The sequence below is a fragment of the Ochotona princeps genome, chromosome 31 (genome assembly GCF_030435755.1).
Source record: "Ochotona princeps isolate mOchPri1 chromosome 31, mOchPri1.hap1, whole genome shotgun sequence".
NCBI lineage: Eukaryota > Metazoa > Chordata > Mammalia > Lagomorpha > Ochotonidae > Ochotona > Ochotona princeps.
The window spans coordinates 10,408,673-10,432,472 of NC_080862.1; the positions used below are offsets into that span (position 1 = coordinate 10,408,673).

At 42.8% G+C, this 23,800-nt stretch overlaps 1 protein-coding gene across 2 annotated transcripts in view; it reads left to right on the top strand.

Annotated features, from left to right (window-relative positions):
* Positions 1-22,519, top strand: part of GLIS3 (GLIS family zinc finger 3) — a 394,973-nt gene extending 372,454 nt beyond the window's left edge. For both annotated transcript variants that reach the window (XM_036496801.2, XM_058657335.1), the window contains 3 exons: positions 1,244-1,419; positions 20,986-21,168; positions 21,985-22,519. In XM_036496801.2, the coding sequence (XP_036352694.2) occupies positions 1,244-1,419; positions 20,986-21,168; positions 21,985-22,121 (496 nt within the window). In that variant the 3' untranslated portion in view covers positions 22,122-22,519. The remainder of the gene's footprint in view (positions 1-1,243; positions 1,420-20,985; positions 21,169-21,984) is intronic.
* The last annotated feature ends 1,281 nt before the right edge of the window (positions 22,520-23,800 follow it).

The window sequence follows — 23,800 nt, forward strand, 5'->3', positions numbered from 1 at the left end:
TTAGCTATACCAGTCCAGGATGTTTCACATTTTTCTTATAATCTTGACTGGTTGATCTTCCCTTTTTATCATTGATGGCTCTGCAGAAAAACCCAGCCAAGTGAAGTTGTTTGTTCCCGTGAAACAAGTGGTGTAAACAGATGGTAGCCTATACATGTGAGTGCACAGCAAATCCTATTTTCTATGCAATGTAAGAAACGCGGGCTCAAAGTTTGATAGACCTTTGGGGGCGGTGGGGGAGAACTGGCAATCCGTTGTCAATGTAACCTGCTTAAAATTGTGTTGTTGAATTGAGTCTGCTCCTTGTTTCTGCCACACCTGTGCCAGCCCCCACCCAGTTGGCAAACGCAGTTATTATTTTGGTTCTCAGTGGGCATTGCCCAACTATACCTCTCCTTTCCCCCCATAGTGTATAAACCATCGTTTTAAGCCTACCGAACTGGTCCCTGCCGATTCTCACTTATATTAGAAGATCGATGTACAGACATCCAGTTTGTGTGTCAGGCTACTTGATGATGTAACCTTCTTTAAATGCCAATAATATGTACCCCCTCAAAAGCGACCAAGAGTCTGCATGTGATGGGCACATGTGACTGTGAAAAATGTTCTTACATCTTTTCTTACTTCACCCTCTGGAATGTTCTTTGCCAAACCCAGAACCCACACAGATCTCTTGAATTCTGGGTTTCCAACCTCCCTTGACCTTTGAAGTTTAAGTTCCTGTGTTCTTGGCAGAAGAAGATGTATTGTTTAGAGAGAACAGGATTTGAGAGGCTTGTAATAAAGACTTGTAACACTTCTTGGACCTCAGATATGTCTTACAAAACAAAATGTTTATGAGCTAAGTGTAAATGATTCAGCCACATACGGATCACATTTCCCCCTAAAATGCAAACGGATTTAAAAATTAGCAGCAAAAAAAAGGAGGGGGGGGGGAACTGGTAAAAATGTGCTTTGAATTGTACCAAACCCAAAGCGTTTGAAATGTAGTTTAAGAAGCTTCGCAAATTCAAACTGTGCCGACTCTTCCCTTTGTGGGTCTCTTTTATTCCCTCAGCATCTCAATTGGGATTCCAGTGATGAGAAGCAGGAGAGAAAGGTCTTGAAGGGCTTGGGTTTTGATTTTTTTCAAAGCAGGCTGTTGTCACCCGCACGTGTAGTTAGAGTGAGAAGTTAGGATTTGGCATTGGGGAGTTTCCCTTTGTGACTGCTCCTTCAGGTCCCTGTACTGGTGTTTTCTCAGGTTTGTGCCTTCAGTCCCATCTCCTCACCACATCAGTCCCCGGCGAGTCCCGCCTCCCTCATCCATCCTGCAGAGAGCGCCGCCTCCCCATCCCCAGCAGCTCTCCGGTGCGCACCTCAAGTCCTATCAGCCAGAAACAAACTCTTCCTTTCAACCAAATGGCATCCACGTGCATGGTAAGTGAGGCGTCCCCACGGCTCCTGGAGTCCAGACCGGGGCTGTTGTGTTGTTGCTTGCTGTCCAGTGCCTTAGTTACCAGCTGTGGATTTCAGATGTTCTGTTATGCATCCGACTTGAGCTTTTACAATTCTCCTCTAAAATTTCACACTTAAGAGGCATGAAATCCAATCATATTTTCCTGGCGTTAACCCACCGCCCCCCCCCCAGGGGTTGGTATGATTTGTGACACCCAAACTGGTCAGCCCAAGGCAAGGATCACTTCACAGACCGAGTACTCTCCTACCCCATAGACAGGCCCTAGCAACAGTGTCTCTCCTTCCTAAACAATAAACATCCCTTGGAAAAGGAAGTCATGGGAGAGTCCTTGTGTCTCTGCAAGCCTTGCCTCTCCTAATTCTTGCTCCCATTCCCATATGCCAGTGGTTCTGTGTCCTCCAAGGCCCAGAGGAAAGGACCCCTCCTTCCTGGAGCCTTTGCTGATGCACCGCTTACCCCTACCCCACACCCAAACCACCAGGGTGATCTCTCCTGGATTTCAACTCTGATCAGATAGCACCTGCCAGGACATCTCTGCCAGTACGTCCTCTGCCTCTGCCTTGTGTGTGCTTACCTACAGATAGAACACCTGCTTGCTGGTCGATGTAGTCTTTCTATCCAGTGTAGTAACTTGGATCCACCGTCATTTCTCTTGGAGACCACAATCCTCCACGTGTAGTGGACACATTCATGAGGAGCAGGAAGAATTAAAGAAATGTCAACAGCTCTCAGCATGGAGACATCTTGTGTTTTACCAGAAGCATCATGGAGAACCGAAGCTGACTGAGTCTCTTTTGTTTATCTGATTCCATTTTGCCAAATTCAGACACATCCTGGATAAATTTCCATAGAAACATGAGCTGCCAAATATGCCAACTTTCATCATCTTTTACTTCCTGGAGTAGTGAGACATTCTATTAGCAGAAGAGACACTGTCCGTGCCATAGGAGCTTTTCAACTTCTTCTGAAAAACATGAGTGCCTTCCATCCACTGTTTACCGACTTATTGCCTAGAAGTTACTTAGTATTAGGAGATGGTGTCCCCTAACACATCTAAATCAATATTTGAACTGAAATGAATGTCTATGAGAAATTACAAAAGTTAATACTAAGTGTTATGATACTCAACTTGAGAATAATATTACAAAATAAGGGCCTGAACCTGGCAATATAGCCTAGGGGATAAATCCTCACCTTGCATGCACAAGGATCTCATATGGGCACCAGTTCTAATCCAACCAGTCACGCTTCCCATCCAGCTCCCTGCTTGTGACCTGGGAAAGCAGTCAAGGACAGCGCCAAGCCTTGGTACCCTGCACCCACGTGAGAGACCTAGAAAGGGTTCCTGGCTCCTGGTTTTGGATTGGCGCATCTCCAACCATTCAGCCAGTTAGGGAGTGAATCAGTGGATGAAAGACCTTTCTCTCTGTTTCTCCTTCTGTCACTTTCCAATAAAAATAAATACATTTTGAAAAAAAATAGGGACCTAAACAGCAAATAGGAGGTAATAGAAGGAGGGTGGGCCACTGCTTCTGGATCCTAGTTCCATCCAGCTCCTCCTCTCCCTGCTTTCCTGCTAATAACTACTTGAAATGCTTGCTTCCCTCCCCACCACACAAAGTATAGAACTCCACCATTGTTCAGGCCTCTAGACATTTTTACCTTGCTTTGTAACTTTTTTTTGCAAGCTTTCATTATGTTTATTCAACCAAAGAAAATATTTCTAGAGTTCCAGATGCATAAAACAAAGCAACAAGTGTGTATAGAAATAAAACAGAGTCTTCTTCCTTGTGAAGGGAGCTCCCAGCCTGATGTAAGAGCTTGCCCAATACGTGGAAGACCGAAACCTCTGTCCTTTGGGTTCATCTGTACCTGTCACTCAGGCAGGGCAACATGGAATACAGAATAAGCCACTAACTATGACACCTGATTTTTGAGGAGATTTTTTTTGCACCCTTACTTTTTAACATTGCTGAAATCTGAAAATATCTCACAGCGACATTGTATAATTGACGATGTTTTTTTCTTTCTGGTGCTCTGCACAATAATAGAGTGTTTCACAGTCAACAGTGTCATAGTTCAATGAAGTGGAATTATAGCATGCCTTGAATTCAACTAGAAAATACATTTCTAAAAATTTAAAAATTAACCTATGTGCAGAAAAAAAAGTGAGAGGGAAATTCTTTAAAGTATTAGCAGCTTTTACATTGAAGTGATAGGATAATGGATGATTTCTTCTTCTTTCCATTTTCCTAAGAAATTTTTAAATGGAGTTTTTGCTTTAGATCCATTTGAATGCTGATATCACTCCAATCTGAATTGTGTGGCTCAACACACAAATATTTAGTCTCAATTATTAATCAATAATTATTATTTAATTATTATTCAATTATTAATTATTAATCTATTATTATTAATTATTAATAATGACTATTAATCAATCATTATTATTTAATTGTTATTTAGTCTCGGTTCAGGTTTGTTAAGTAGGGAGAGTCTCTTCCACCCTCTGTTAGCCTTTGTTAGGAGAATTCCATAGGAGAAGCACCTGGCAAAAGAGTAGGCGCTGACTTAATTTGACACCTTTCATGCCCTTCTTTTATTGTTTTTTTGTGAGTTAGAGTAGTGTTTGTAGCTCTAGGGCAATCATAATACTTGGTGCAAAGTAGGCATTTGATAACTAGTACTGAGTTAGTGATTGGACAATGAAATGAAGGGGCACTGAAAATGGAATCTACCCTCCCATTGTGCCCTGCCTCTTGGCCAAGTACTCTTTTGTTCCAGATAAATACTTGTGACTCAAGTTGAAGTTGTTGGGTTTATTTTTTAACTTTTAGATTTAATGACTGAAGCTTCCCTTGACCATTGAGAAATGTCTTGCTTCAGCCCTGAAAAGAGATTGAGGAGATGGCTAGGAAAATTGAGAAATTTTGACTTCCTCTCGGGACATGGGCAAGAGTCTACTGGGATGACTTTGTAAAGGGATTGCCCATGTGTTAGCTTCTTTATGTCTGCTAGTAGCTAAGGGGCAGAAACCCAAATGTGGCTTTACTGCCTCCTGTAAACATTGGTCTGAAAGTGTTACTCTGGAATTTTCTGAACATCAGTTATCCCTTAGAATAAGGACAACATTTGTCTACTGTTTTTTCACTCACTGTTGGAGCATTAAGAGCAAGAAGAGACCTTCTTCATGAACTGTGCCTTTTTCTGATTTTGTTGGAGGAGTTTGTTGCATGGAATTACATAGTATACTGGTACCAGGGTGCTCCATCCCCTATTAGAATTTAACAGAAAAAAAAGATTTATTTATTTTTACTGGAAAGGCAGATTCACAAAAAGAAAGAGATGAAGAAAAATCTCCCCTGCGCTGGTTCACTCCCTCAACATCGAGATCTCAGCATATCTGTAGCCAGGAGCCTGGTGCTTCTTCTGGGTCTCCCTTGCCAGTGCAGCATCCCAAGGCTTTGGGCCATCCCCCGACTGTTTTCCCAGGCCACAAACAGAGAGCTGGAAGGTAAGTTGAGCAGCTGGGATAAAAACTGGTGCCTATAGGGATCTCAGCACATGCAAGGCGTGGGCTTTAGCCACTAGGCTATTGTGCTGGGCGCTAGAATTTGGCTTTAATAGCCCAAAATACTCAGGGTTTCTAACATGGTAAGTGCAGTGAGTTAGTGTTGTCTTTTTCAAGAATTCCATAGCTTTCATGAACATCATCACTCCAGTCTCCTTTCTCCCCAAAGTAAGGAGAGATCAGGGAGAAATTACATCACTGTATATTTAAAGAGTTGGATTCTGAGACATTGAAGAATGTTTGAGCACAGCTGCCTCTTCCGAGCAGTAAATAACCATTTTGGTAAGAGATCCACATTTCTAAGCTCAGTTCTTCATTAGCAAGTTTCTAAAATAACTGTTTGTGTTTTTCTCTAGAGAAATGTAAATACCTGTGTGTACTTGCTCTTGTATCAGGCCATCAAAACGAGAACTGAAAGGCCTTTGTTTTCAAAAATAAAGAAGCAGATGAGGTCTGTTCAGTTTGTTCACCAATTGACCAATTGACCATTTCACTCAGAGCCAATGGGTTGACAGTGTTGTAGTAACGTGGAATTGTGCTCATTCATTCACAACTTTGCCTAGGCAAGGATATCTGGTATAGCAAGAAAAGAAGGAAAATGAAGGAATGCTCACCCAAGCTGCTACTCCGGCACCTATCCTTTTTGCCCTACTTTAGAACAGCTTCAAGTGAGCACAACCCCAGAAGCTCCCTCCCCAGAGAGGTGCATGCTTAGCCTTGCATGGTCCTCAGGTAATGGTATGTCCCACTCCCTCCTAGGGGCATTTCTCGTTAACATCTTTTGGGGCATTTTGGTATCTACCCAAGAGCAGATAACCACAAAACTGGTTGACCTTAGCTGCCCCAGCTCCCTCTTGGATATTGTTTAATCCTATAGCAAAATAATTCTAATCAATTTTGAGAGATCTGTCCCAATCCTAGTTTCCAGAGACCCTGTTATTTTTGCTTTAGTTTGCAAAGCATATGAGTGTGCAGGATTTACTTATGGTCTTAGAACAGCAACACTAAGGTTGTGTAGCAAGAAGTCCCAGCAAGCAGTGCTGAACACCCTTCTGCTTTGCTGGCTTCAACAGGGAACTCTGTTCTTGGTCCTGAATGAATGCTAGTTTTCTCCACTTCTTGTCCCTCATAGGGAGAGAAGATGAAGAAGGAAGAACAGGGTATCCCTGCCTTAGTCACACACAGTTACCCATAGATACAAGGGAGTCTGACATGATAGGTGCTGTAATGCCTTGCCATGCTTAACGAAACTGAAGTGCTGATAATAATGTTTGCTGGACTGCCTACACTACAGGGTCTGCCAAATCATCTTGGACCTGGTTATCTATCTTTAAAATGCAACTAGCATTCTGTAACTTTCAGATTCATTTCTTGGAAATGAGTGGTTGAGCGTAGTAGTTTCTTTTTCAACGTCTGCCCCATGTTTCCACCCCTCTCCTCCACTCTGTTGGTTTGGCTGCACTTTCTCTGCCTTGTTCTCATTTTTACCCCTTGGCCTTTCCGGTTGCCAACACCCAGATTCCCATCATCCATGGTCCAGTTATTCAGTCTCATTAGGAAAACCCCACAAGGCTCCCTCCTCAGGCTGGGTTGTTTTCTACCAGCATGGCAGCACAGTGGGAAATGGGAGCCTTGGTCATGGCTGCTGGGTTTCTAAACAGCCTTTTTCAGGATTGAAGAAGCAGGCTGGCCAGGTCCCAGACAATGGCGGCATTTTCTTACCTCAGTATGGAGCTGTAAGCTTGTCAGCCCAGTTCAAATTGACTGCATCAGAGAACAAAGGGTCTCCAGCCACCCACAGCTTCTAAGAACAAAGCACCTTATAAGTGGGCTTGTCCCACTAAGGAGCCCAAGCATCTTTGCCGTTACAGAAATCTCAGAACTTTGCTGTTCCCATGAAAATGAGGTGACAGGTACAAGTTTAACCAACTTCTTCCTCTGTTGGTGATTCACTCACAGTTGATTGTACAGTGGGGCTTTGCTAACTAAGTCCTACGGGGTTACAGCCATAACTGATCAGCTCAGGACTGATAGTGTTCAATCAGTAAAGGATATTCTCTTAAAGACAGGTCTTCAAGACGATCGGCATCCTTCCGTCTGCGGAGAGTATAGTTGTAACCAACTGCCTCTGTGAAGTTGTGAAATAAAGCAGTAGTTAAGTCTAGAAATCATATTGCTTGGAGCTTATGTTCGTGTCACAACTTCTGGGAAAGACAAATAGAACTGATTATAAATCAGCAGAGTACTAGACGTCCCTGAGAAAGTTGTGACATACTCGGAAAAAGGTGAGCCAATCCGTACACTTGATGTGATTCTGATGTTATCCGCAGCAGTCATAATCAGGCATAATTTTCGGTATCAGACATGAGGTTATTAATGCTTACATGGTACGAGGGATTGATGATTAGATTCAGAGAAATCCTTAATTACTGTCATATACTTAATTACTATGAAATTACCCCAAGAACAGTTTTACATAAGTAGTACTTGATAAATTCTGACAGTGTGCTAATTCTGAAAAAACAAAAGGTAAATTTCAGGGTGTGCATGTGCAATGCAGTCAGCATTTAAGCATGCTAGGATTTGTGGGAAGATTGTGAAATGCTTATGGCAACTAGACACACTGCTGGGATGATTGATTATGGAAACGAGTGAACTGTGAAAAATCTGTATATGTAAATAAGCATCATGCAGAAAGCAAGGGCACATGAAAGCCCACTAGATTAATGAGCCATGTTAGAGCAGTAAGGGTATTAAGATGATTGACTCAGGAACTGACACTAGTTTGCTTAGGATGAAGAGAGTGTCCTTCTAGAGTGCCTCACACACAGTGGTACTTAACAAGTATTGGTTGGATAAATGTGAGTAAGAAACAGAAAAGGGTTTTACTTGTGGCTTCTCAGACTGGATGAGCCAGCCCTTGGGAGAACTGTGGCTTACAGTCAAGTTTCCAAAGCCTCTGTCTTCTCCCATTAGCCTAAGACTTCTTCGTGGAAGCAACAGGATGGTCTCATGACCCACTTACACATTAGGTGCAATAGCATACATTGCATTGTTAGTGCATACCCCAGACAAAGCTGGCATGCGTGTCTAGTAGTGAAGGTGTGAGCAGTGACCACGCCCTGGAGGAGGTATCTTGGGGCACTCCCAGACCTGCAAAGCCCTGACTTCAAAACCTTTTCACTTTTCAAAGCATTCCTTAGACACTAACTTACGTACCCACCACGTGGTCAGTCTAAGAGTAAAAGATACCAGAAAAGAAGGTTGTGGCTTGCCCAACCTGATAGAAAGGAAGAGAACAGTGAGTTATGGAGAAAACTAGAAAGGTGAATGGAGACAGATGGCAGGAGACAAATGGCATAGCTTAAGTGGAATCCGGAGAGCAAGCCGTGTGACATTCTGTGACACTGATCAAAGGCTGTGGTTATTCAGTGATGGCTGCATGTTCTTATAGAATTGTTCCAGTGTTTATGAAGAAGTAGAGATGTATGCAAGTGCTTATATCTACATTTATATGTCTGTATGTATACCTCTGATTCCACAGATCAACATACACAGATGTACTCCATTAAAAAAAAACCGCGGACCTGGTGTGGTAGCCTAGTGGCTAAAGTCCTCACCTTGCATGTACTGACATCCCATATAGGTACCGGTTCATGTCCCAGCGACCCCACTCCCCATCCAGCTCTCTGCTTGTGGCCTGGGAAAGCAGTAGAGGACAGCCCAAAGGCTTGGGACCCTGCACCTATGTGGGAGACCAGGAAGAAGCTCCTGGCTCCTGGCTTCGGACCAAATCAATTCCGGCTGTTGTGGCTACCTCAGGAGTAAATCAACAGACGGAAGATCTTCGTCTCTGTCTCTCCTCCCCTGTATATCTGGCTTTCCAACAAAAATGAATAGATCTTAAAAAAAATTATATGGGACTAGGGGATTTTTCACCACTTTTTAAAAAATTCATTTTAATAATGGATTTTTTTAACCTTTTCTTGCAGTGCTACATGAAATCTCTTGAAGTATATATACAAAGAGACTTCAAAAAGCTTGTGAAAAAATGGGTTAAAGGATAAATTTATTTGGTATAGACACTTGTAAAAACTGCGTAGCATGCATTTCTTACAAACTTTTTAAAGAATTTGAAGAATCCTCATGTATGTGTCTGTCTTTATACACTCCTACATATATATCTTTTTGCGCACTTGCACAGGAAGTGGTAAAAGAGAAAGTGTTGAAATAACGGTGTGTGCATTCAGTTGGTTAAGTAAAGCAAAGGTTATATCGTTTGCACTCTCACTAGGCAGCACATTGTAACACCTGCGACCTCACACTGAATGCGAGCATTTTCATTGTTGCCAATTTGTACAGCCAAGATTGGTGACTTGCTTTAATGTTTCCTGTAGTTCATGCCATGGTTGAGTAGCATGCCATATTTTCACTTAACGCTAAAGACAGTTTGTAAGAATAACCAGGACTCGGTGACAAGAGCTATAACTCGGGCTTCTATAATCTTATGAAGTAGTTCCTCTTCGCTTTCAGTCAGTCAGTCAAATTGCAATGTTTTCACCATACAGTTTGTTTTCTTAATTGCAACTCAGGAATTTATGGAAGAGAAGAAAATATCCTGACTTGACTAATTCTTTGGCGAATGGCACTTCTCTGTCAATTAACTTCAAAATACCTATAGAAGTGTATGACTATTCAGTGTTTTGATGCTTTTGAGATGCTAATGACATTTTCATGTCATTAGAAGTAAATGTTCTTTTATGTGACTCTTATGAAGAGTAGTTTCTAATGAATGAAATCCTTAAAAATCAATTAGACGTCCTTCTTATGGTTCTACATTGGGGAGTGCTGTGTTAGACTCTTCAACACTGAGCATGTTATTGATGATCTTGTGATTCTTATATTGGAATTTTCTGTGTCACTATGAGGGGGGTTGCTAGTTTAAAACAACAGACTGTGAATGGTTAGGGGTGCAAGCTTCCTTAAAATAAAGAGGGAACCGTTTGAAACCACACGCCATCAGCATCTAAGTAATTGGTCGGATGGCCACTGTGCTAAGCGAAACAGAACAAAAGACGAGCAAACTCAAAAATTGTCTTGGTCTGTCTTCTTTTAGATGATCTTGGCTCAGCGCCATTTAACAACAACAAAAAAAGCCCAGTTCCCTTAGAATTTCTTACTGGTTTGCATAAAAGTATGAAGCACTCCCTCTAATTACAGGAATTCCACCCCCCTTCTAACCAGACAGTTCTGACTAACCCCTGCATTTCATTCTTTTGCAAGTTCTTTAAGAACAAGATCTTACAAGATGCAAACGGATTGAAACAAAAACATTCAGCCATTTTTCTAGATCATTTAAGTGTGACCACTAACTCCGCCCTGCTTGCATTGCTTTACCAAGCCCAACCTCATGTCACACATCCCAAAGAAAATTCTTAAATTCCCTGTCACTGGGGCCAAGGGTTTCAAGGTGTTTGAATTAGCAAAGTAATTACCCGCAGTCCTTTGTACCTGTGGGTCTGGACAGATGTAGCTTTTTTTTCAATGTCAGTGACGTGATCCACGTTTATATTGCAATAAATGTTGCAGAAATTATTGTTTTATTTTTAAAATGTGTTTATTTGAAAGGCAGAGTTACAGAGAGAAGAGGAAAGAGGCAGAGGGGGAGAGAGAGAGAGAGAGAGAGATCTCCATCCCCTTGGTTTATTCCCCAGATGGCTTCAACAGCTGGAAATAGGCCAGTCAGAATTCAGGAGCCAGGAGCTGCTTCAGGTCTTCACCTGCTGCAGAGGCCCAAGCACTTGAGCTATCTTCCACTGCCTTTCCAAGCACAACATCAGGGAGCTGCCAGGGAAGGGGAGCAACCCATTTGCAAAGTCCCTGCCCACAAGGAATGCCCGTGCCACGGTGGTGACTTTACCCGCCATTCCATGGTGCCAGTGACTGTAAAGTACCTCTACATACCCAGCTTTAAATCAGTGCCTGATAATGATGCAGAAACCAGTCAGTGAATCATTTGTTGGCTGAATACCGGAATCCTCACTGTCATCTTATGAAGAAGATGGGAAAGAGATGTCCATTCCTGTTTTGAGATGGTGCTCAGAATAGTTGAATCATCTTGGATGTTGCATAGATTGATTTTTCTGCCTGCCTCTCTTTAGCCCCAGACCCAGTGCCTTCCTGGCATCCTGTGACAAGAGTGATTCAGGGCCGCAGAACCCAGCAGGTCACTTGCAGGGGACCCAGGGTGTGATTCATCTTTGTTTCTTCCTCCATTAAAGAAGAAGCAGTGGTGGGAGTGGGAGTCACACTATTTTCTGTAAAAATGACTCTAAGGTTCACAGATCTGCATCTTTGAGCTCAGTTTGGACACTTCTCACTTCCAACATGTTCGCCAAAGTCTTCAACTGTGAAAATCATTTACCCATTCATTTATTTGTTCTCAAATATTCAGCTGCTACTAACTGTCCAATCTTGTTCTGGGTGCTAAAGCTGTATCCATGAAGATTTCCTGGCCTCTCTCCAGAGATTCTGATTCGCTGGGTCTGCCATAACACTTGGCATGATCTGCCTGGTGCAAGTGTGACTGGTGGTACCCGCTTTCATCATCATTACTGGCCTCTGCGTGCAAAAAAAGTGAAAAAAAAAAAAAGAAATGTCACATGGTATCCTATAATATGTATTATTACTATTAACAAAATAAAACATTTTTGAAACTCATTGGCCTAGGGGACCCATCACTGCCTTTCATGATACCTCAGTCAGAGATGCTCCAAAGAAAAGCGGTTCACCTATGACCAAAAGTGTAAGTAACATTGCAGCTTCTTTCTCCCCTGCTTCTTGGGGGAAGTGCTGTAGGTACAACATGACTTAAACTGCATCAAAAAATCTGCCTAGATGTCAGGGGAGGCTGAGGGAATGCTGTCAGAGTGTTTCCCATAACATCGCTTTAAGTCTTGCTCGGAGTCTTCTGCTGGGTCAGAAGTTTGCTTGTACAGACAGAAGCCACGCCTTGCCATGCTTCCCTTAACCTTGCTTTGTATCCAGGCATCTCTGCATCACAGGTCGCCTGTGAGCTTCGTGGGAAGAAAGCCAAGGCAATCATACACAGATTTTATCTTTATATCCAGAGAAAATGCGATGAATGAATTACAGAGCAATGTGGGACTCGTAACGAGACCATGGGATCTATGATTTTCAGTTGATTTTACTATGAACCTGGTGTTCTCACATATACCGTTTTATTTGGTACTTAAAGCCATCCAATACGGATAATACTTGTGCTGGTGACAAGTGGTTCTCACTCATAAAAAAAAAAATCCCAACTCATTCTTACTGACCTTGACAAGGTAGGCAGGATTGCCTCTCACCACCATCAGGTATGAAATGTTGGCCCTTCCGTGCTTCCTTGACCTCTGTTTTGTGTGCAGGAGTTTTGGGTCCTAGGGAGTGGGCAGTGGGTGATGGAGGGAGAAAGGCAAGTCCTAGGCACCTGGGATTTGAGTGCCTTTCATTTGCTTCCGGTGATTCTTCCCCATCCCACTTTGACGATTCGACTACCATAGGAGCCTCTGTTAATGTAAATTCCAAATACGCTTTCTCAACATCAGGATTCACGGAATAGTTTTATTACAACTGTGTCTATCCACACGTGGACGCTACTCCCACATCCTATGTCAGAATGCTGGACTTCAAGCCCCAGCTCCACCTCAGCTCCCAGCTTTCCACCAGTGTGAACGCTGGGAGGTGGCAGCTTCAGTAGTTAGATCCCTAGGACCCACGTGGGAGACCTGGGGTGAACTCCTGGACCTTGGATTCAGCCTTTGAGACAGCCCTGGGTTTTGTGAACATTTGAGGAACTGGTCCAGTTGATGGGAGAAAACTCCGTCCCGTGCTGTGTATCTCTCCACTTCTCAAATTCACACATACAAACAGAAAAAAAATAAAGAGCATGTGTCAAGGCAAAAGTAACAACCCGGTCATGGAGATTTGCACTTTGAGAGCAGCGTCCTTTTATACTTAAGGGTGGTAAGTTATAGGAGGAAAGAAGTGCTGAACTGATTATGTGTTATATAAAACTTGTAAATATTTCTAAACTTATTTCATGGCAATATAATTGCTACCATGTACTTCTGTGGACCAGGAACTGCACTTAATGATTTCATAAACATTGTAAATTTAATGTTTTCCATAATCCTGTAAAGCAGCTATTATTTGCAGAGAAAATGAAGTGCAAGAAAGAAAGCCATTTATCATATAACTAAGCTGATTCATGACGCATGCCAGATTCCAATTCAGATCCAAGTTGCTCATTGAATAGTGGCTGAACCAGATCATCAGCAATAAGAAATCCCTATTTCAACTCTTGAGAGTTTTTCGAATTTTTTCAGTGGTTAAATCATTTTATCATAGTTGCTCATTAACTCAAGACACTCCATCCCCACCTTCAAAGGAGAAAAGCTATTCTTGGAAAACGTTGATCTACTATGAAGAACTTTGCCTGTCATCTTACAACTGAGGTCCTCAAGAAAAATACCAGGATTGTGTTTAAGCCTTCATGAACCCAAGACCCGATTGGGATGGAGCAAGGGCTCGAGAGGGGTGAGAGGAAGGATCTATATCCATTTTGTAATTAAAATGGGCACGATTTAGGTCCTGCTTTTCAAATTTGGTAGCTCTGAGAATTTTGGATAAGTAAATTCAATTTCAGTATTTCTTTGTAAACTGGAGACATTACTATTTACTGTTTTTGGAGGACTGGAGATTCTCCATGTAAAATAGCCTGAACAATGCAAATAAAGTAAGACCCAAACTTCCTATGAAAATGCTAAAGCAAGGGAATGCTGGTAGGAAAGCTGTGCTGGGGCCAGCCAATGAGGATGTGATAGTCCCATATTCCAGCACCTGGGTTGGCACTCCTGATTTGGAGTTGGCCTTCTGATTCCAGGTGGTTATTAAAACAAACCCTCAGAGGCAGTAGTGTTGACTTGAGTATCTGGATCCCTACCATCCACTTAAGAGACCCAGATGGAGTTCTGGCTTCAATATAGACCAGGCACATCTACTGTAAGCATCTGGGGAGCGCACTGGTGAACTAGCAGATGATAACTGTTTCTCTCTCTCTCTCTCTCTCTCTCTCTCTCTCTCTCTCTCTCTCCCTCTCAAATGAATACTTTTTAATTAAAACTGAAAAAAGATCTTGATTTAGGAGATAGCAATCACAATTTTTATCTTACTGCCCATGTTTTATAAAACGAATGGTACATTCATAAATAACTCCAACTCTGTGGGTATTTAGAGAGATGGGAATGATTAAAGATTTTCACTTCTGATTTGGTATCGTGTGAACAGTTATTGGTGATAATGGCGAAGTATGCAACAGTTCTATTTTCATTTCTTCATCAGTAAAGTGAAAGCGTGGTTTGAACGATGTACATGAAAGATGGAAGTGTCCGATGGCAAGTGAGAAGCTGTGTCTGCATTGTGCTAATGCTAAGCTGCTACGTATGCAGCCAGTGATGATTTTCTACGTTAACTATGAACGTAAAGAATGTGACTGGGAACCACTGACTTCAAAGATTGTATTTTGCTGTCCCTTAAGGACTTCAATGGAGATTTATCAATATTTTATTCCTTATTGATTTCTGTCACAGATCAGAGAAGGTATCTAAAGGGGCCAGTCAGGCGTCCCCAGAAAGTAGGAGAGGGGACTCCGTAGAGCCCAGAACACAGGGATCCTTAGGCAGCAAAGGAAGCCTGACTTGTTTGATTCATGCTCTTGTCTGTCCGTCATCTATGCGGCTCTGCTTCCAGTCCATTTACTCCACACTTGGGCTCAGCCCTGTCCCTGCATGTGCAGTGTTCATACAACGGAGGCCCAAAAACTCGATACTTCCTAAAGTAACCCACAAAGTTATAGTCACTGTGGAAAACTAATGGGAGTCGCAAAGCCATAAAGGTACATTCTTCCTTCCACTTGGCAGGCAAACAGCCTTACCTCCGAGAAGTGGAGGGGCTGCCAGCACTGCCTCACCTCTAATAGCTGTTCATTCTGCTTCCACTGTTTAGTGCCACTTGCAGAAACTACTCTGCCAGGGCTGGTCCTTGGCAGAACTGTGAGGGGACTGTTGCACCTTGCATGGTGGGATGGTGTCAGGCAGGATAACCTGTAGTCACAACCTCTTTGTTGACTGTTCATTCTTCCCGTCTCCAGTGCATGCCAGTGATAAAACCTACATATCTTTCATATCCCTTAAAGAAAATTTCGTTTCTGTTGTCACGTATAATACTTGACTTGTCACTTCTATGTCTGTTTTTTTTTTCTCCTCTGAAATGTTTAGCTTACACGGAAATGTTAGCTGTAACCAAAGCTGAGCTGTGTTTTATTTACCACTCTGCCATTAGCTCTTGATTAAATGCTTAATAAATTGTTCCTGAGCGAGTGGAAGTGTAGACGCGAAAAGCTTGTGAAGATTAGGAAAGGAAAAATGATAAGTGACATTGATTGTGAACTAAGCGTTAGACATAGGCTCAGCATGCTACACTGTATAGTCCCTACCGCCCCTCTTTCATCTTTGTCGCTGCCTTACCAGTATTTGCAAATAAGGACCATTCATTTACAAAAAATATAATAGCAACAAAGGTAAGCTATTAGTACATTAGTCAGTGTTCACTCTTGAGGTTTGAGGAATGACTGAATGACTAAAGTACAGGGCCTAGGTCCTTGAATTTGAATTGATAGTTTGACCACACAGAAGCTGAAGGGTTTTCCCATATGAAGCTGTAGAGGGGCCTTGGAGCAATTGCCCTCAATGCTGTCATGTGAGGGACTTCACAGAGGACCCTTCTTAGCCTGAGTAGGCCACACCTTCAGAGGAGCAGTGGTTCTGCCACACGTGAGCTGCCTGGACCTGTGCGTTGATGTCACGATCCAGGCTAAAGGTCAGTCTCAATTCTGCATGGTGTCTCAATTCTGACAAGTTATTGCTTTTGCTTTTGTTTTATTTTCCTGGTGCCTAGAATTCGGTGGTATTTCGACAGCCCCATATGAACAGAGAAAAAGTAGTTGATTTTGTGAAGCCGTCAACGACATCAACAATTACTAAGTGTCCAGTTCTTGACTTAGTACCATGACAAGGCTCAGGTTGATATTATTTATATCCTTCTTTGCATATACACAGCCTTGTCTATTGACATCACCAGGAGGTACAAACAGTGGAGATGTCTTGGGCATGTCACCACTCCAGTGCACTCTTTCTGCCACTTCCAAGAGGAAAAGCAGTTTCTCCAGGAAGGCTCATAGGCCCTGGCAGGTTAAACCTTTAAAAACATTCAGTCTCCCAAGGCTTGGGAGTGACCACTATTTACTAATGTGCTTGTACTTGGTCCTTCTCTCGAAGATTGAAGTAGTATACCTTTAAGTGGGAATAAATAATTTATGATACTGCTTCACATCTTGAAGGCCTGGAGTTTTAAGAAATCATTTAGATGGAATTCTTAGTTATTTGGTTTTTTTTTTCAGGAATTTAACCAAAACATTCCTGAAACCAAGTAACTAACCCTGGGAATCCATCGTGCAGTACCCATGAGCCACGTGTGGGTGGCTATTTAATGAGTTTAAGTTGAGTAAAATTAAGTCTGTTTTTTCAGTTGCGCTAGCCACATTTCAAGTGCTCATGAATCACACCCCAAGCTGTTGGTTTGGACAGCACAGGTAAAGAATACTGCATTCATCAGAGTAGTTCAATGAAACAGCAGTACCCTAGAGAATGTTTTCTGGTCACACCCGATTATGTAACTCCTGTCTCGGCTAGGTTAGCCTTCTCCCTTCCATTTCGGTAAGGAAGTCCACACCCAGGATCATGAGGCTACCTTATCTAACAGCAAGAGTAACTCTGAACTCTTGAATGAATCCTATGCTCATAGCCATCAGTGCCCTCATTTAACTAAGAAAAACACTTTTAGGAACCGATGATAGGACGGATGAAGAAACACATAGATTACGTAAGGGAGAAAACAGGATATAAGATTTTGTATCTTGTTTTGTGCATTTCTGAATCCTAGAAGTAATATTTCCTGTCTTTGCTTATGAATTATGTACATCTTCTACTCTAGCCCCAAATGTTTTTTATGACTGGAAAAACCGTTTTCAGAAGGAAATTGTGTTTAGGAGTTAAAAAATGAGCCTTCCTTCAGGTTGAAATTGTGGGGTGATTCTTCTTGACTTTCCAGAGCAATAGTTTAAGTAGAATGAGTTCGTGTACAAGTTTCTCCCTTCCAGCATTCTCAGAGGTCAAATGACTTCTCAAGTGGAATGGGGCAAATCTTAGAACTAAATGTGGCCACTACCATTTACTGCTCATGTATATATTTATGTATATGTTCTTACGCTGTTGTAAATGCAGTTTTCTCTCTCCACAATGAGTTTTTTCCCTCTATTTCTTTGATCTCTCCAATAACATCCAAACCAGCACTAGGTGTCTTATTATTGACTGACTGACAAGTTGGCTGGCCTTACCATTCCTCTTAGCTTCTATGCCCATGAAATGTGTTAACATTTTGCTTTGGGTCCGAGAAGTAGAGTTTTTTTTCCAAATGTGCCACATGAAATCCAACCCTTGGAATACAGAAGTCATTCATCAGAAATTAAATTGGGTTTCCCTTGGGTTTGTGTGTGTTGTAATATCTTCATGGTGGAAGTATTAAATTTTTTTATTCGTTTTATGGAAATGTTAAAACTGATTTGAGTGGCCACAGCCATCCACATGGGCACAGTTGGCGTCTCCAGTAACTGGCTACTTGGAGTGAGGGATTTAATAAAGAGGATTTTCTTTTCTTGAGTTGGCTGTTAGAGTGATAAAACATGCTTGCGGGGGCATTCTGGTTTTGACAGTTTCCTGTGGCAGCCAAGAAACCCAAAGGCAAAAATTATAGTCTACTTGTTCACTCGCTCAAAACCAGACTAGGAAAGGGCACCCAGAATGTTGGGTTTAATTTTGAACTTCATCAAGTGAATTTTACCAAATGTTTATACTTATACACACTGCATCACCCAATATAGATGGAAGCCATGTGACATTTCTAATCTTTCTGGAGGAAAAAAAAAAGGAAAGTAGGAATGGGAAAATGAACTGGTTTTCACAAAGCATCAGTGAGATCTCTATCATTGTCCCTTAATGATTAATGTCTCTGTGTGGGGAGTTGTAGAAATTTAGTGAAAAATGTCTGCTCTTCTTGGAAGACTATATTACACTGTGAACTGCTATCAGGAAACTTAGGAGTGACACATGTGAGTGAAACCAGTGTTACTTCAGAGAACATATATTATCTTTTGGTTCAGAGAGAAGCCCTACATTCTAACTGACGTGTGGCAGTGGTTCATAGTAATTTTTTCCCTGATGTTCATGTCCTGTTTTCATGTGCCATGCTACCATGTACCCAAAGTCAAAATCAGTTCAAGGAACTACTTAAACATACAACTCCACATTCCAGCTGCCTCGAGCTTGTTGCTCTTTTGAGCTCCCACTGGAGTAAATGATGAAACCTGATGTGTACCAATTAGTACATGACCTCAAAGCCTTGCGCAAGAGGTTACACAACTTGAATCTCAAAAGGGATAAGAGTATTAGGGAACACTTTACCTAGGACCTGGAGTGTGCCGTGTGCCACCTGGTGTGTTCTGACATTTGTTCGAAGGATGTAGATACTGCCTTTTATACTGTTTATAGACCCTATTTTATTTTTAGCACTACATTGTTATATTTAAAAAGCTTCACGTTTATTTAACAAATGTATTATGTAAATTGCAATCAAAGCATGTGATTTATAAGAATTATACAACAATATCCTCACACTATGTGATATGTAAACGTTAGTTCATTCAATCATCATTAAACTTAATCAGATACATGCATTTGCTACTATTGCACCTATTTTGCGAGTTAGAAAACTGAGTGACCAAGAAATTGAGTGTAACCATCTAGTTAGCAAATGGTTGGAGCTAACAGTTGAACCTAGGAAATCTGCCCTCACTTGCTTTTCATCACTGTTAAATTTCAAAAAAACATAAAGGCAAAAAAGAAAAAATGAAAGGTATACAGAAACAAGCATAGATTTGGTGTCTTGCCATCTGTATCTTATGTATAGGCTTCTGGTTAGTTGAGCCTAGTCTTTATATTCATTTTGTTTTTAATCTTTCTCCCTTTAATTGTGTAACAGTGTTTCTGTATTCTTAAAAACTCCTAAGCATTCTCTTAATGGCTGTCCATTGTCTGTGTCATATAAGTACCACACTATCATTGAACTGTCTCCTATGACTGTCCATTTAACTCTTTGGTGGTCTAATATGGTCTCTAGGCAGCATTTCATGTGTTCCTCAGAATATACACTTAGGAAACCCTCTTAAGAAGTGAAACCCCAACTCCAGGAATCAGAGTATTTTTAAGTGTGTAGAGACAGGCTGTCTAGCTGTTTTCCAAATGCCTTTTATTCTATTTGCTACCAGTTACAACTCCTGCTGGAAAGTAAGCTCTGGAAAGCAAATGCTGGTCCATGTGCTAGAGTCGCTGCCACCCATGTGGGAGACCTAGATGGAATTCCACACTCTTGGCTCTGGCCTGGCCCAACCCTAGCTGTTGTGCACATGTGTGGAGTGAATCCACAAGTGGAAGAGCTCTGTGTCTTATAGGCTTTGAATAAAAATAAGTAAACAAAACTTTTTAAAAATGAATATTTTTATCCAGTGACTCAATCTTCCCAGTAGTCCTGGGAAGTGGAGAGTAACATTCGCAATTTCCGGTTAAGGAAATAGATACCACCAAATGAGAAGTTAGAAAGCTCAGAGGCTACAGCTCTCCTTTGCATAAGGTACGAGATTAATATTTTCTTAATGTATTTTTAAAGCTTTTGGTAGTCCCTCACCAAAAAAAGATAAATCCATTGACTTAAATGAGCTGAGTATGGGGAAGGTATCTTGGATAGGACATCAACAAAAACTGTTGAGTGAGACAAAATAGAAGATGACAGGTAAAATTAAGTTATGAAATTCTTGGTATTTCTTTTCAGAGACTATTCTTTTTCTATGTCATGGAAATCTTCCTTCATATTTCTTTAAATTATTTATCCACTTTGAGTCTTCCCGTTTGTCACAGCGGTCAGCAATAATAATAGCTGAGCAAATTGCAGCACGTCCGTCTCTGTGATAGCATGCACCTGTTCCACGCAGGGAATAAATGGGTTCACATTTATCTATTACAAAGAGGAATGGATGGATCTAAGAGCATTCTACAAGTTCCTAGCAATTGTGAAAACAGACTATAGACTGAAACAAGTTAGGGGGAAACAAGAATTTCAAATTTGGTGGGAGGAAGAACATCCTCTTCTTGCAAATACAGTTCAGAGTAAGTATAGAACCCAACTGCTCAAGTACTAGGGCATGAAATAAAAACAACTTCAGCCTGTAAGCTTTGGAGATTCTTCAAAAGTAGATGAACCCCAAAGGTTTGGAAGACTTGACAAGAGACTTTAAAAGCTAAAGGTGTGAGACCAGAGTTTTAGGTTCGTTGGTAAGGCCATGGCCTGTGCTGCTGGGAACGCCGTATGGGCACTAATTTGTGTCCCATCTACTCCATTTCTGATTCAGTTCCCTGCCTGGGAGATCTGGATGAAACTCCTGGCTCAGGCTTTAGGCCCAGCCCCAGTCACTGTAGTCATTTGGGAAGTAAACCAGTGGATGGCAGCGCTCTCTCACGCTCTCTCTCTCTCTCTGTCTGTCTCTCTGTCTCACACACACACACACACACACACACACACACACACACACACTTTCAAATAAATATTTTAAACCAAAAGCTAAAGGTGGTCTTGTTAAGCCAGGCTGAATGCAGTTCTTACCAGAAGGGGACCATCTCCAGAACCTGTGCCATGCCATAGCTCAGTATCGTGTTGTGCCTTGCAGGTTTTTATGGACAGCTGCAGACCTTGTGTCCTCCACACTACCCTGACTCACAGAGAACTGGGCCGCCCGTCAGCTCGTGCAGTGCGGTGCCTTCCTTTGAGGACTGCCTGGTCCCCACGTCCATGGGCCAGGCTGGCTTCGATGTTTTCCACAGAGCCTTCTCAACTCATTCGGGCATTACAGGTGTGTTAGATGACGATGACTTGGGAACTCGGGCCAGCAGGCAGGAGGGACAGATGCAGGTAGACTTCCTGTGGTTGGACCCAGCACCTGACCTCCCCAGATGCTCTTGAATCACCCCCAAAATCTCATCACCTTTTCCTGGCTACCTCCACCACCCTAGTTCAGGTGCTGTTGATCCCAGACCATGACCTTCCAATAAGCTGCTCACTACAATCCTACTTCCTACATTCTATTCTGGCATGAGCATATTCTTCTGAAAATGAAGGATGGCGTCCTTCCTTTTTCTGCTCAGACATCTCTAGTGGTTTCCACGCATTCACAGTCCCGTGCACGTGAGGTCTCATCCAACTCTACGGAGCTGCTCTTGCACAGTTTCCCCCTCCCTCGGACCTCACCTGGGCTTTCACAGAGCCCTCTGGCTCTGTCTGGCTCTTGGCTCTGCTTCCTCCTTCTGGAATGTTCTTGGCCTACTCCTCCTGTGGCAGTCTCCTCCTTGTCTTTGTGGCTCCATCTTTGACACAATCTCCTTCTGGAGGTCACACTCACCTCTCGGCAGAACACTTTTCCTCTTTGACTTCTGCTGAGCCTGTAGTTTACACTGAGTTATATTGTAGCCAGCTTCCCACAGGTAAGCCTCCCACCCCACTGAAGTACCTGAATACAAAGACCACGTGAAGGATAAAGCTACCCCATAGCCCCCCAGGGAGTGAAGGGTGTGTATGGGGGGGGGGTCTCTGCAGAATTGCATCGCTGCCCAACACACAGGGTGGGTGTGACATGCCTGGAGTTAACAGACATTCTGTGCGTTCCTTATAGTGTATGATTTGCCATCAGCTTCCTCAAGTCTCTTCGGAGAGTCACTTCGGAGCGGGCCTGAAGACACCACGTTCTTGCAGATAAGTACTGTGGACCGCTGCCCTAGCCAGCTCTCCTCCATCTATACTGAAGGCTAGAAGTGCTCCCGGCCCCTGCTGCTCCTCCAGAACCTTTCCAAGGCTTGCGGTCTTTTGTCTTCATCTTCTCACCGGCTGCGTGGAAAAACAAAAAAGAAGGATGCCAGTGAAGCAAGCGGAAGCTGCAGAAACATGGGGCTGTGCCTTGGAAAGGCAGGACTGGATGATGGGCAGAGCTGGCTTCCCGGGGATGTTTCTGGTTGCTCTTCTCTCATGGGGTTCCCTGGGCCCAGTGACCCACACAACTATCTTTGCAAAGGGAATTGAGAGTGTCACTCTACCAGATACCTGTTACTTCCTAGCTTGTCAGCCGTCTAAGGACCCCGAGGAAAACGATACACATGTGGTTGTGCAGGTTGGGGGATGACACTTGCTGCCTGCTCCTGCTACAGGAGGTCAACCCAGTGAGCAGAGGCCAAATGAGCTTCCTTGAGCTGCTCTGCCTACCTGCTGGGTGGCAACAGGCCAAGCACCATAAAGGAGGTGCATGCCCAAAGCTCAGTGCGATCTCAACTCATGGAAATGCCCTGGGTTATCCTCTCAAATATCCCAATGCTAACCAGTTGTCTCTCATTCTTTCTCCAACAGTCAAAGAAGGTTTTATATTCCAGCAACCTTGCATTGGGTTTGCGTCTTCAAGACTTATATCTGTATTTAGGAGTCTGTTTGGGGGATTGGAAATCCTTGATACTTTCATCCTCTCAGCTCCATTCATTTTTGCCACAACTGTTGCTCTGCCTGGCCCTACCCCTGGAGTGTTAACTTGGCACTCAGCAAAGGCCACATGAGGGAAGTGAGGTGGTACCCCCACACACACACTCACAAGAGTGTTGTTGCACGAACCTCCATGGCTAGGTTGTTTAGTGACTCTGCTCAGAAGACCTTGTAAGGAAAAGATTGTTGAACTGTTCCACTCATAACCTCCATGCTGGGGCTCCACCTGAGACGTGCCAGCAGGTGCAAGAACAGACCCTTGTGCCTGGCTTGCCTCAGAACGTGAAACTAGGGCTGCCTGACATCATGTCCTCTATACAGCCTCTACTCACCTCATTCAGGAAACCCACTGCTCTGCCTCTTTTTTTGCAATTATCTTACTTTCTTCTCGACTGTGGTTCAGACATGCATGCTACCTGCCGTTTGTCTGACCAACGCCTCTTGGGAAGGTAGAGCGGATAATGGCAAAAGTTAGGCAAAGCAGACTTGGTTACTTTGTGTCAAGCCCAAGTAGAATGTTAACTTCTGTGACACCTTTATAAAACGATGGAAAGCATTCCAGCTATAAAAAACAAGCCAAAACACTATAAAGATTTGATAAGGTCTGTCATTCTGGGACCATCCCATTTCAGGGTTTCTTTTCTATCTTTTAAGAGCTGTTTGGGGAACAAAAGTGAAATAGCGCTCATTGCCAAACGGAGCTCATTGCAGTCTTCCATCAGACACTCAGACAGCTTGATGTCAGGCCTGGGATCCTCTGACTGTATCCTGACCGGTCCTTCCAGGCTAGCTGTACACTCTGCCGTGTTCTCCTTGGTTCCAGATTTCATTCAGTAAGTAGAATGAGATCATGAATAAAGAATCGAGTGTGGGTTTCCATGGTCCCACGTGCCTCACCAGTCTAGTTTCTCAAGCTAGTGGGCTGTCTTCTAAAACAAACTAAACAAACCAAAACAACCACAAAA